We start from the raw sequence: 14,680 nt of genomic DNA on the forward strand, positions 1-14,680 counted from the left end.
AAAAAAAAAAAAAAAAAAAAAAAAAAAAAATGTTAAATGTACCTTTACTACTCTGATTAATCAGTAACCTCCATCAGTATTGTGTTGTAAATATCAACATTAAAAATGTATTTGCATTCTTTATGGGTGTTTTTCAATCAATGTATTTTGTAAAAATCTTTTTATAAAGAGTTTTTACTTCCCCTTGCTTCTCTTTTTTCTTTTTTCCTTTAATGTATTTTTGTGACATATCTTATAATTTCACTACTGTTTTTATCTGTTTTGTTAAGAGTTTGTATTTCTTGTATTTAGTCCCTTTTCTTTTTTCTTCTATGGTTAATCGTCTGGGTCAATATGGTTTTTGTGGTTGCCTTGAGATTAGTTACTTATTGGGAATAATAAAAGATCTTTAAAGAAACATTATTCAATTATTCAATTAACTTTTTGTACGTTTTTCTTCAAACCATTTAATGTTTTAAGACTTTGTCACTTCATTTTTTTTCCCCATCTTTTGATTCTTGCTTTTTGCTTACTTGCTGCTACAGACAATATTTTTGCCTCAAGTAATCTTTTACTTTCTGTTCACTGACTCACTTTGTGATAGCAAATGTTAAGAATCGCATAACAGAGACGCTCCGGTCCGTGTTCAGCTGCGCGTGCAGCCCAGCAGAGTAACGAGAAGCTGTAAACTTTCTCCCACAGGTACCTCCTCCCAGACAACAACAAGTCAACCAAGCACAAGACGGCGGTGGAGCGGCGCACCGTGAACCCGCAGTGGAACCACACCTTCACCTACTGCGGCCTGCAGGACGGAGACCTCAACAACATCTGCCTGGAGCTGACCGTGTGGGACAAAGAGGCTTTGTCCAGCAATGTTTTCCTAGGAGGAGTCAGGCTGGGAGCGGGGACAGGTAGGAGAGGAAAATACCAGCTGATAATCTGCTTGTTAGCTTCTATTCTAAACTATTCGTACTCCTTGAACTTTTGGGGATTTTTATGACGTTAAAAGCTGAAACGTCAGTGTATCTTATTGGGATTTGACTCAGTAGACCAGCATGAATTAACAACATTGTTATGTGGATGGAAAGTTTTAGATATTTTTCAGAAATGTGCCTTTCAAGCCCTTGAGATATTCAGCTTTGTTATTGTGCAAGCTTTTGGTTATGTTTGAGAGACGGCCTCAGCTGCCAAACTGGATGGAAAGCAACTCTGAACATCAATTGCCACATACTATCAGTTGGATTTGGGCTTTGACTGGGCCACATAAATATGCTTTAATTTAAGCTATTCCTTGGGGTCAAAAGCCTGGTAAAAGTATTTTACCAGTTTCTTCCAGGATTTTCCGTTATATTCCAATCAAATCTGATGTAGAAAAGCATCACTGCTGTGTTTCAGTGCTAATTTTCCACCATAATCCATTTTGCATGTAATCAAAAAAGTTGCACTGACATCTTGGATACTTCTAACTTTTACTCAATTAAAAATAAGTTGACTTACATGTACTTGAGTACAATTTCTAAAAACTGCATGAAACCAAGTAAAATACATAAAGGTTTTTGATGGTAAAATGTAATGAAGTTATATTGAGAATTAGATGCGACATTTTAGATCAAAACTAGGAGCAGATTTTTAAACATGACTTTAAAACATGTGACATAGTTTGTTTTATACCTGCTGATGTAATTTAACCAAAACCATCAAAAACGTAAATATTGTTTTTCAGTTAATGGAACACATTAACATCCTCTGGGATCTCTAAACGCTCCAACAAGCTGAACCAAATATTTGTCTCGTTTTCCTGCAGGCAAAAGCTATGGCAACGCGGTGGACTGGATGGACTCGTACGGGGAAGAGCAGCAGGTCTGGCAGCGCATGATTGAAAACCCAGAGGTTCCTCAAGAGTGCACTCTGATGCTGCGGTCGACCATGCGCAAGTGCAGCACATGAACTTAGACCGCAGCACAACGGAGGAGCGAATTACAGGGAGGGAAAGAAGCAGAGGAAGCGGCCTGAAGTTGTGGAGAGAGAGCTGGAGAGGTCGATCGGTCAAGAAAAGAAGCAAGCAGTGACTCAACTGGAACCGCTCCTCTTTGTGCTTTCTTTCTTCCTTTCTTGCTCAGATCTCCTCTCCTGTCCACCACAACCAGTCATGCCTTACTCTCTCACCCACATGTGCCCCTCTTTCCTCCCAAAGCATCTGTCTTGACAAAGCATTGCTGCCGTTTGCTGCTGTTCTTAGGAAACCCGTGTTGTATTTAACTTTGTGTAACTTATAGATAAGCACATGGTTCCTCCTAATGTCTCCGTCCTCGTCTCGTCTGTGGGTCGTTCCTGCATGTAGTAACAGCTAATCGAAATGATTAAAGGTGTTTTAGATGAGGCATTGGTTAATACTATATATATTTATATATATAAACATTCCCTCTATGAGCAACAAAGTCTTGTTGCTTGTATATATCTCATTGCCGGTGATGCACACTGAGGGGGAAAGCAGCTAAATCTTTTACAAGAGGATATATGATACATATATTCATACACCCTCCTTTCTAAGGTTAATATCATTCTGGACAGTAGAAGAAACCAGAGAACTTACTGTAGAAAACCCCAGTAAGATTTGTGAAGAACATAAACATCTTGCATTGATGAAAACTGGAGCCAGAAAAACTCTTAAGCTACATTTTTGGAAAATATCTTGGAAGACATTTTTTATTTTTATTTTTTTTTTTGTAGTTATTGTTGCATTTGATGATGTGAATTAACTTGACACAAATTTCTCCTGACAGTAAAAATAAATAAAAAAAATGGCAGTGTAAAGAAAATGCTAAATATTAGTTCAAAATTTAGATGCTGGGAAAATTGCCAAGTGTAGAACAACGAACAGCTCCAGCTACCCAGGAAACGGAATAAAACCAGTCAGTTCTCAAAGTGCTCAATGCAACTTTTCTGATTTACTCATTTCTTTTCACGTGTATCTTTTTTTTTTCTTCAAAATTTAAATTATCGTGTGCACAAAATCCTGGACACCTATGGTTGCCCTTTTGAATCCTGTCTTCTGTTTACTTTGACATGAGCTCTTAGATAAAGTTCAGGTATTATTTGAGATTTTGAGATGTTAACCAGCTGCTCCTGGTTGTAAGAGAGAAACAAAAATACAGAAGACTGTCATAAGTAAAGAGCAAAAATCTTGACAAGCTAGTTACCCCCCTAAAAGCAAAAGCTTAATCAAAAATGATTTTTCCCACTAATTCTTGAGAATTTGCAAGCTAAATCGCGAGAAGGAAACATCAGTTTTAAAAAGTAATTGCAGTAATTTTGATGTTTTCTTATGTCAGGACTTCAAACCATGTATACACTCTTTAATAATCAAAATGAAACCAATACAGTAAGTAATAATGTAAGCACCAGCTGCTGGTTTATTAAACAGTGGGGTTATAAATGAGTTTATCTGCTTTCCCCCTCCCCCCTCTGGTTTTAAAGCAAATATATAAAATGTGGCCCAAAGTTTTGTCTGATTTGGAAATCTAGACTAGCTTTTTTTTTTTTTTTTCTTGTAAAGTTACATAACACTGTATCAGTGTGTTCGTTAGGGTAGAGAGGAACAAGAAGGCTACACAAAGCACTGATGCTGACATCACTTTGCACCTAGAGGAGAAGGTGTGATCTGCAGCGTGTTCTCAGGAACCCTGAGCCGGGTCTGCGTGTCACACAGTGAGTCAGCACCGACGTGAGCTGCCATCATCTCAGGGAGGGGGTGGGGGCCGATCATGAGCCACTGATAATCAGACGCTGACCTTGTCATTGCTGCCCGGGGCACTGTGATCATTCGTTCTGCGATGCGTTCTGCAGTTCACCGAAACATTTCCAGATATAAAAAACAAAAACAAAAAAACAAAAACCTTCATTTCATGTGGAATGCTCGTTATATTCCCCGGGTCTCTCTCTGTAAACGTCTGCTCTAAACTCCCAGACGCAAAGTAACAATAACTAAAATTCATGTGCTGACCGTTTAGCATGACAGAGAATCTCATGCAAAGTCTCAAAACAGAGGAAAATATTTATGTACTGCATGTACCATCCTCTCTTGTGTCTGGTTCTGATCATCAAACTCACCTTTCAAAAGCTTATTTTCTCCCAAATGTGCTTTGAGAATATTTTGAAATAAATGCATCTTTCCATAGTCTGTAAGATGGTTTGATTGCTTTCTGGAGAATATTACTGGTATTATAAAGAACAGAAAAATACCTGACTGATTTGTGCTTGTCGTGTTTTAGGTGGTGGTTAAATGGAAATAATTTTTCAGGCGTTAACCCAACAAGTCTGTTGTGACATTTATTTCCCTTATTTAGCTCCAGTTTTATCCCCAGATCACAGCACAAGATGAATGCATAAAAAGGTTACAATCATGCATTAGTCATGTAACCAAAAAAAAAGAAAAGGTCCGATTCATTTCTCATGACGTGAAGATAGCTGATGCCTTAGCTATAACCACCCTGGGCAGAAAAATGTCTATAACAGCATACCGACCTTTTTCTGAGCTTGATGCAGGCAAAATAAAGAAAGCCCATCTGTGGTTACATCTGTTGTTACATCTGTGGCACGTTTGATATTTGATGCATTTAATATTTGCCATTTAAAAGCACAGGAACCTCTTCGCTGCCTTAATTAGCAGGAGCCATTTCTCGCTCTAAAGTCATTCTTTCATCTTGAAAGTATATTTGCCACAGTGTAAAGCTGAAGTACAAGGACACGTGAATTTTTACAAATAAAAAAACTCTGTGGCATCCATATTTATCTGCCACCCAAAGCACCTACAAAATCCAGTGGAAAACTAATTGCGTTCAGAAGTCACCAGATCAACAGACTCCACCTGGGTAAAGTTTTAACACAATATAAATCCAGCTGGTCTGCAAAGGTCTGGGAGGTTTGTTCGACAAGAAACAGCATCATGAAGAACAGGGAACACAACAAATAGCGTTGGAGAAAAGTTTAAAGCAGAGTTAGGCTGCAAACCAACCTTTCTAGGTCTAAGAATCTAATGACAAAAAGTTAAATATCTTAAAATAGTGCATGGCCACGGTCATTCACCCAAACTGGACCATTAATAGTAGTAGCATTTAGTGTGAAACTTAGGTGTCCAAAGCTCAGATGGCAGCATTTTCTTTTATGTGCACAGTGTGAATCTGGGCTTTAGGAGTGGAAAGAAGAGAGACGTTTTGGAAGAAAAAAACTCCAAAAATAAATATGTTGTGGAAACAGCCGGTACGTTGAAGAAAGTCTTCTGCTTCAATGAAGCCAAAACATCTTTTAGACGCAAAAAAGCCATCGGTGGTGTAATTCTTCCACTGAACATCTTCTTTAATGTCATCTGCATAATAGAGCACAGTGGCAGCAGCGTCATGCTGTGGATGTGTGTTTTTTTTTCAGCAGTGATGGTGAAACTGTCACGTTAGAAGAAAACCAGCAGAAAGCTGCAAAAGACTTGGAGTTGGGAGAACTTGCCTGTACATACATATAAATGTAAATGTTTCTTTTATCTTTTGTTTTATTTCCTCTGAAGTTTATATATTTATACACACTTCATTCTTTCATGCTGGGAATGTCGGAGGCAAAATTTAAATTCTTTTTTTTTTTTTTTTGCACACAATCTTGGCCAAAAGAGCCGATTCTGAGTTTCATCATCCAGCAGAGCAACGATCCTAAACCTGCAGCCAGAGAGCTACAATTAAATGGTTCAGATTATCTGTTAAAGTGGCCCAGTCAAAGTCCAGATTCAATCTAATTGAAAATCTACTTCAGTTACATTCATGGGTGCTCATTTTTGCTGGTCGGTCACATAAAATGCACTGAAATGTATTTGTTGTACGTTTACAAGGTTTACAAGGTGTGTGTGTGTCAGGTAAAATGACAAAGCCACAAAAGCAGTGGGTTTGAAAATTATAAACACGTTTCTATACCAACCATTTCAGTTTAACACATGGCAAACCTCTGAGTCAAATGCAATCTTTTTTTTTTTTTGACTAACAAACCCAAATGACATCATGATGACGGAGATTTCTCCACAGAAATAAATTAAACTGACTCACAACAAACATCACCGAGAAGCGCAACCTCCGCATTACTCACTTTTTATTAGTTTTATGAATTCAAAGTACATCGCAAAGTCAGATGTAAGATATAAATATTACAAAGAATAGAAATTTTCCAAAAGTTTATTTTTTTTTTCTTTTTTTTTTACAAAATAGTAAATCATATTTCTGCTCTGAAAAAATGTATAAAAAAATAAAATAAAACACACAGTGACGGCCCTGGATGTGACTGCAAAGCACCGTGTGATCTGCTCAGACCAGCTTCAGATCAGCAACATGCCAGACATCTTTGATCACACGCAGAAACACACATAAACACACACTGGATACAGGACAGGAGGACTTCAGAGAGGAGTGTGTGGCACAAAACACGATGATCTGAGCTGCGTGTGTCTGTGGAGCAACAAAAAAGATCAACGCTCCACGAAGGGAGGCTCCTGTTTTTTACGACTGACAGAACTGGCCCGCCTCCTGCTGCAGCAGCATCTCGTCCTTGCGGAGCGGAAACGTGTCGATGGTGGTGAACAGCTCAGCTGCCGTGATGGGGAACGGGTAGCGCTGTTTGTCTATGCCCTGCTTGTCCACCAGCACCATGTGGAACGACCTCTGAGGGATCCGGAGCAGTATCCTAGGAAACGCATGCCGGATTAAAGTCATGTTTGCCGAGGTTACCCACGATTGCGTGTGTGTGTGTCAGTACCTGATCTGCAGGGCCAGTCCAGGCGGGAGAAGCCTGTGGCGGATTCGGCCAACTTGAGCTGGATACGTCCCGACCAGCTCAATGACGGTGACGTGTCTCAGGTCCAGTCCACACTGAGCGGGCTGGGACAAAGATCCACATGTTACACAGCTACTGAGTCACATGGAGGTGAGAAACTGGAGATCTTACCAGGGCTAAAACGATTAATCACGATAAAACAGTTACTGAAATAATCGTCAACTAATTTAGTAATTGATTTATCATTAACTGGAGTATATGGACCCGAAAGATTAACACAGCTAGAGCGTTAAGGAAGCCAAAAACTGTAAAAGAATATATATATATATGAAAATTAGCTTTACCCAGTGGCCTAGTTTTAGCTCTACCCGGTTCATATTCTGAATAAATCTCTTATTAAAGACTGTTTGTAATCCAATTATTCTGTTAATCCAAAAAAACAAAACAAAAATATCTTCAGGAAAGAAGATGTTTTTTTATTATTATTTCATTGTGCCTGCTGTATTAAAAGAAATGTTGACAATGAAGGGAAATTATATTTTCATGAGAAATATTCTTCCCCTTCTTTCATTTATGAAGAAAATCTCATTAAAAAAGCCATTGGGTTCTGTAAGGTGGTTTTAATCTTCTCTATGATATTAAAGAAAATGAATTTTATTTAAAGGATGTAAAGCAACCAGCTGCTGCATCCTCAGAGCTGAATGAAAGCATGTTAATAATAATTTGCTTAACATCATGCCAACAATAAACACTAATTTTATCTAGTCAGATGCAGCTGGAAAACAAAGCTGAACTGTTATATTTCAGACCTATAATTAGCTGCAAATAATTATGTTTAACCAGCTGGACATGAGCCTCCTGGATAATGCCGTAATAATACCGTCTATAACAACATAATGTTGTGTTTGCTCCCCATCTGTGACAAAGAGACAAGTATACGGCTGAGCAATTACTCCTTTAATGAAACAGAAACACATTGTGTGACACGGCAAAAGCCAATAAGTTTATTTATTTATGCAACTGTGGGATTCTGTCACGTAAATTATTCTTAAAAATGGGTTGTGCTTTGTTGTGTGTGAGGGTTTTATCCAAACTGAACCTTTCTCTGCCTGTCGTCTAAACGGGGTCACTGGTGCCCATCTCCACTGGTCGCCGTATGAAACTTACGACATCGACTGGTCACCAGTCCATCACCTTCTAGCTGCGAAGCTACAGAGCTGACAACTGCGCCACTTTGCATCACTTAACATGAAGAAGAAAGTAGATTTTTGCAACGGAAATGGACATAAATGGATGAAATAGTCATCAAACGTCACAACAAAAACTAATTAGTTATCTGATTCCCGGCCATCGCACCGTAAACCTGATATGCTCAAAAACTAAGATCCTCATGTCATGTCACTAAACCTGCTGTTATTGATCAAAATGTGATTATCCATCTGTCGAACCTGATTAACCCATCAAAATTTACCCTCATTTTCTTTGGCTATCCATTTCTAAAATGTTTGGGATTTCCTGTTTCCAAAAACCAAAAAAGAAAAGGCTGAAAACATAAATATTATTCTTTTTTTTTTCCATACTTGGACAAACATGATTTGTGTCTGTCCTGAGATCGTCGAAAGCTGGTCTAATTTTCTGCAAAAACTAAAGCAGCTGGATTTATTCGCTCTGTTTACAAAAAAAACAAAAAAAACACACAATATATGGAATTACAGTGGATGTTACACTTTTAAAAAAATTAAATAACCTCTGCTGCATATGTTTAAGTAGTAACATTGGCTTCATTTGTTTTATATATTGTTTTCAACATTTCAAAAAATGTTTTTATTGCGTGTGCACCTTTATACCTGATGTTATCGTTTCACCTGAATTTCCCCTTTGCAGGACAATAAAGGCTGTTTCTATTCTACTCTATTTATCAATTGTTTGAATTGCAGAATAGATGTGTGGTAATTTATGTGCAGATGTTATGTCGATTTGGACATGAGCACGGGATGACACACAACGCAGAACAAACATGTAGGAGGAGACACCTGGAGCTCCAGTCAAGAGAAATAAGGAGTTTTTCACACAGCGGCTTCGGCAGGCGGTGGAGCGGTGCTTAAAGAATACTGAAGTGGAGACAGATGTGCAAAATGTCAGTTCAGAGTTGTGAAAATATGTGGCCTCATTATGATCTGTGCATCTCTGCACCATATTGAACAGGTCTGTGGGGTTTTATTTATCTTTGCAGAGTGACGACCTAATGAGGATCCGACACCTGATAGATAAAATCTAATCAATCCAATCAACTCTGAGGGAAGACATTGCATTTACATAAATTACTTGTATGAGGAATCACATGTAATTGTGCGTCTTATACTTAATCCACACCAGATCTGTCATGTGACTCTCCTTGAACAAACTCTCTCTAGTTAACAATAAACAAGGCCTAATCAGTGTTAATTTAAGACACATTTTTGAATCACTAATTAAAGAACGACCCAACAATCCCTTGTTTTTTTAGGAATAGTTTAAAAATGGCTCAATATCTGACAGGAAATCTAAAAACAATCAATCTGTTATAATCAAACTAGAGGATTAGCAACCGGACTGACCAGTGGACCCGTTGATGAACTAACACCGATTAAGTCTCTCGACTCATAAGCTGAATCGAAAAGGTCAGGGGTTTAAACAAAGCTCTGACTTAATGGTTTCTGACGTCGTGGAGGAAAACAACACCACTCACAGAGCTGTGTCACTATCATTTATTCATCGCTGAGACATCTCCTGATCATCAGCTTGACGCCCTCTCCTTCTTCTCAATTGTTGTGCTGAGATTAAAAACAACTCAAACACACCGCAGTCGTCTTTATCCGCGCTGCTTTCCTGCTCCAGTGTGTGTGTGCGCCCGAGTCGTGCCTCACCTGCAGGTTAGTCATCTGGAAACGGTAATTGTGATTGGCAGCCGTCGGCGCAGAGATAATGAGGAGCCGCCGCTTCTCGTAGAATTGGTCCAGCAGCGCCGCGGCCGAACGCACCCCCACATTTATGTTCATGGCTGCGATGACATCGAACGCAAAATTAAGTCAGTATATGAAGGAGAGTACATGAAGGTGAATACTTATTACCACACAGTGTCAGTGTGAGGCGTTGCATAATTAAGGCCGACGATGAGGAGCTTCTTCCTGCCTCACAGACGAGTGTGAAACAGAATGAACTCGCTATGGATTTTTTTAAAATCGATGGACAGGCTGCTATTTTCTCCTCCACCGAGCCTCCAAATCCATAGAGAGACCGCAATATCAGAAATGACTGACACGTACAAAAAGAAAAATGCTGAATCTGGATCCAGGACTTCTCCAAATTAGCTCTTGAACTATTCCTTTATTAGTCCTACCAAATAAATAACCTCACACAATGTGACGGTTCACTTATTTGGTCACTAAATATAATTTTGAAGGGGCGCAAACCTTGAGATGAGACTGTAAGCAAGACTTTAACCCCTTAACCCTCACTTCTGGAAAACACAATGGAAAAGCTGCACAATTCGCCCCTGTAGCATACACACAGCTTCATGCACATTACAGTGCATGAAGAGCATTTTTAATTCATTACAAAGAATATCAAATGAACTTGTAAAAAGGTATGTTAAAGAGGAATACTAGGAATACATTAATTATCTTACATAATCCAATTTTTAGCTTGGTTCCTATGTTCTGTTTCAAATTTCTAAACTTTCCCACATTTAGTTTTCTGGATTTTTCAAGCAGAATTGTGGACAAATTAATACACTATTTTTAGGATGGTTGCGTTTGAACTTAAAGACTCGGGGGATGTTTGTAGCTCTTTCAAATGTCCTCTGCTTGTAGACTGTTTGTTTTAAGGTCTGTTTACTCCTGTTGTCTTCCTGAAGGCTTCAGACAGACCTTTAGATCTCACAATGAATGTTTAGCAGACAAACTCCTTCAAAAACCTCAGTGTTTATGTTCTAATCACATGGAATGATTCATTTCCAGTAGGAATAAATGTGAAAGTGTCCAAATTAATCCTCAGTAGAAAGTGTATGTTTACTTATATTTTATAGAATATAAAACTGGTCTTTTCTTCTCTTTTGTTAATTTAGCTTTTCTTACATTTTCCAGTCAAGTTAAAATTTATATTAAATATCCACGCATACAAATACGTCACAAAAACGGAACCTGTTACTTTTTATAGCATGTTAGGTTTGGAGTTTACTTCCATGTCCCATTTTTTAACCCAAAGCTTTTAGTTGGACTAATTGTTTGTAACCTCAATGACTACTGAACACATGCAAGAAGAGATATAATAATACACTCAGCTTAAATTTAAAACAGCTTTGGTTGTTTGCGTGTTGAGCGGTACATACGTGCACACGTTGTGTCTAAACCAGACCAGGAGAGTCCAGACTGACACACTCTGGCAGCGCTGCCCTGCAGCTCGGAGCCGCCGGTGCAGGAGAAGTGACAAGAAGCGCCATAGTTGTCTCCGTCACTGTCGCACTTCATGTAGCCGTTGTCTGGAGGGAACAGGCGGCTGCAGCGACGCACTGTGCAAAGACGGGAACACGGAAGAGGAGCAGCAGCCAGGATTAAACAGGTTGGCAATTAAAAATAACATTTTGCATCCAAAAACAGTATTTGTGTGTTTTATTTTGTTTTTTGTTTTTTTTTTTTACACAAAACACAAATACTGAGAATTGAGACTTTTTTCTAATAATTCCAAACATATAAACTGAATATTATTCAAATACACTGAAACAAGAACAGCTAATTAGTTTGCTGTGACAGTTTTTTTAATAAACAGTCACGGGTCTTTAACTTCTGTAAGACTTTTATCAAACTAAGACATTTATCAAGTCAAAACAGTGAATGTTCTGCATAAAGAACAAAATATATATTGAAATTGATCCATTTCTATAAATATTTAATCTTGTATAGATAAATACTTGTATATGTGTAATTTTAAAAAAACACTCATTAAATCCATGTAAATGGTCATTATTTCACAAAATGTAATTTTCCCCATAAGATAAAGTATTTGTTTCTGTCTTTTTGTCTTATTTGGTGCACTGACTGACATTTCATGGACATTGAAAAATAAAGTAAATACGTTTTTACAGTGGAGTAGGTTGGTTTGAGTAGCTTAATTTCCTTAACATTTAAATAATCTTCATTACAAATCAGCTTTTTATGTCCTATCGGCTTGTTATCAACATTAGCTTAATGGTCAGACGTAAAAGCTCAAATATAGATCTGTGTATTTTTCTGTAGGTACATAAAAAAGCAGCTCTGTTCAAGCTGCTGTCTCAGGCTCACCTCGCACTCTGATGGTGAAGCGGCAGGACCCTTTGTTCCCGGCCCGGTCAAACACGCTGTAGGACATCTTATGAAGGCCTTCTGGGAAGTCGGATTTCGGTGGTTTCCCTTTCAGGGTCACACTGGAAAGCCCATGCTGAGTTTTAATCTTATACTCTGATCTCTGACCAGTTTATAAACAGGATTTAAGCTGAGTCTGAAGAGAAAAGGTCTTAAAGGAATCAAAGGGTTACGTCCGGACTGACTCTGTGAGGATGCCGTCTGCAGTGTCGACGCCCTCAGGTGTGTCCCAAGTCACCCTCGCCGTCAGTTTTCCTGGTTCTGCCCATTTATCCTTCACATTGGGACACTTGATTTTCGGGGGATCAATATCTACAAACAGATAAGAAAGAGATCTTTATCTAATCCTTTTTTCATCCACATGAGCGTGCATGGTTCACCGATAACGGTAGGCAGCACAAAGCAAAAAAAATAACAAGACAGAATTTGGCCTTCTGTCTTATGCACATAAATGTCACTAGTGATAAACAAAAGTGTTCAATTTGATCACATTATTTCAAGTTTCAGCCACTAACTTCAATTTTATGTAGTATAATAAAAACAATAGAGACACGCTTAATGTCTTTTGTCCATCTGGAAGTGTCTCCAACTTTGCGTGTATAGAAACAGAAATTCTTGCCTACGTCTGTTGACAAAACAGCTGAAGCTCAGTTACACTGAATTGACAGCATCTGTGAACGTTTCTTGTCAGAAATGATAGTTTTGATATAGGCCAAGACTTTGACTTGACCATTTTAACTCATGGTTACGCACTGATCCTAAACTAATTTATTATAGTTTACTCATGGCGGTGTTCAGAGTCTTTGCTCTGTTGATGTTAGGGTTAGCACTAACGCTAATCCTGTCAGAGCTAACAGGGTTTCTTCCAGCGTTTGCCTGTTTTTATTCACCATATCACATCAGCTCTAAGTAGTACCTCTGTCCTTGCTAAAGAAAAACGAACCATCTCCACAGCATGATGCTGCCAGCACCAGGTAATGACTTTCCTCTAACCACATTTCTATAAAAGCCAGACGTCTTGGTAGTTTTGCAGATGTGGGATCCTGTTTACATTTCCTCGTGTTTCATAGCTTTGTTCCACTTTGTGTTGGTCCATCACATAAAATCCCAATAAAAGAAAATGCAGAACACAGCTAAAATTAAAAAAAGGTTAATTATTTTTGTGAGTTACTGTAGCTAAAGTTGCTACATGATGGCATATTTAATTAAAAAGCCCAAATATAGAAACTCAGGAATATTAATGTATTTATTTCTCACTATTTAGATGAATAAATAAAAATTTGCATGTTTGTAGATAGTTTGCACTAAAACACGCTCTCTGTTTTATGCTGTCTCTCTCTCTGTGTGTCTCCAAGGGTTCATTTTATTTTCTCCAGCATGATTCCACACTCTGAAATATTCATGTTCTGCTAAATGCAGATACAGATTTGACTGGGTGAGTGTGCATTCTCATTCGTCTCATTTGTCTTTGTGCTGGAGCAAAAACTCCCGGGCGGTTTGTCGCGTTAAACAAACATAATCATCCAGGGAAATGTTGGCGAAATCAGAAACATGTCAAAGAACCTTCCAGTGTAACACAAAAGCAAATGAATCATAAAGTGAAAACAGGGATGTTTCTTAGTGTCCTTGTAGACAAAAAAGTAGAAAACTCAATGTTAAATCTTCAACACACTCTCAGTACATGCTGGCTGTAGTGCAGTCTGTACAAGCATCAAAAAAAAAAAAAAAACACTGACTGCAGTTGCAAACCTGTTCTTTCATTGATGTGTTCATCAAAACGTAGCTCCTTCATCTCTCACTCATTTTCATCTCTGACTCTGTGCAAGAAGTGAAAATAGTGTAATTTTCCAGTGAATGGAAAAGAAAAATGCTGCCTGCCTGTTTCGGTTTGTCTGTGAAAGATGATTCGTGTCTAGAGGTCTGCTTTCTTCCAAGCATCGATCAGATAATCAGGAAAAAAAAAATAAAAGCCCTGGAACTGACGAGGCGTTTCAAGAAAAATCTGTGAAATCTTGTAGAAATCCTCTGGCCACGCTTAAAGCAGCAAATTTATCAAATACAATCACAGTCTTACCGATGCATGTGGGGACTCCGGCGCTCCACACCTTGTTGTACTGGCAGACGGATGTTTTCTGGCCTTTCATGGAATATCCAGCAGAACAGAAGAACTCGCAGCGAGAGTTGTAGTAGGAGCCGTCCGAGCATTTGTAGCCTCCGTTAGCCAGCATGTTGAGCTTTGGGCAGCGGATCTCTGTGAGCAAAATGATAAAAGCTCATGATAAAGACGCTCTACAGGACTGTGTGTGTTTTTTCTGACATGTCTGGTAGAATTACTGAAAAGTCCATTTATTTCTGTAATTCACTAAATGAAACACATCATATAGATTAGTCACGCACAGATGGATATTTCAAAATCTTTATTTCTGCTAATTATGATGGAAAAACATTTAAGATTAGAATACAGCGAAACATTGTTGGTGTGTTTGACAACCTGCTTAAATAATGCGATTCAAGTCGAT

At 38.5% G+C, this 14,680-nt stretch overlaps 2 protein-coding genes across 4 annotated transcripts in view; one reads left to right on the top strand and one right to left on the bottom strand.

Moving 5' to 3' along the window:
- Positions 1-4,164, top strand: part of sytl5 (synaptotagmin-like 5) — a 51,941-nt gene extending 47,777 nt beyond the window's left edge. For all 3 annotated transcript variants that reach the window (XM_015017458.1, XM_015017457.1, XM_015017456.1), the window contains 2 exons: positions 682-890; positions 1,784-4,164. In XM_015017458.1, the coding sequence (XP_014872944.1) occupies positions 682-890; positions 1,784-1,926 (352 nt within the window). In that variant the 3' untranslated portion in view covers positions 1,927-4,164. The remainder of the gene's footprint in view (positions 1-681; positions 891-1,783) is intronic.
- A 1,923-nt stretch (positions 4,165-6,087) lies between these two features.
- Positions 6,088-14,433, bottom strand: srpx (sushi-repeat containing protein X-linked). Its single transcript, XM_015017460.1, has 7 exons — positions 14,236-14,433; positions 12,347-12,473; positions 12,102-12,223; positions 11,153-11,332; positions 9,690-9,823; positions 6,766-6,887; positions 6,088-6,693 (listed from the first exon to the last, which is right to left on the bottom strand). The coding sequence occupies exons 1-7, from the start codon at positions 14,387-14,389 to the stop codon at positions 6,510-6,512; spliced, it is 1,023 nt and encodes a 340-aa protein (XP_014872946.1). The 5' UTR covers positions 14,390-14,433; the 3' UTR covers positions 6,088-6,509.
- Between the last annotated feature and the right edge of the window lie 247 nt (positions 14,434-14,680).

This window comes from Poecilia latipinna, unplaced genomic scaffold (assembly GCF_001443285.1).
Source record: "Poecilia latipinna isolate Pla-1442-1.1 unplaced genomic scaffold, P_latipinna-1.0 Scaffold2146, whole genome shotgun sequence".
In the NCBI taxonomy this organism is placed as follows: domain Eukaryota; kingdom Metazoa; phylum Chordata; class Actinopteri; order Cyprinodontiformes; family Poeciliidae; genus Poecilia; species Poecilia latipinna.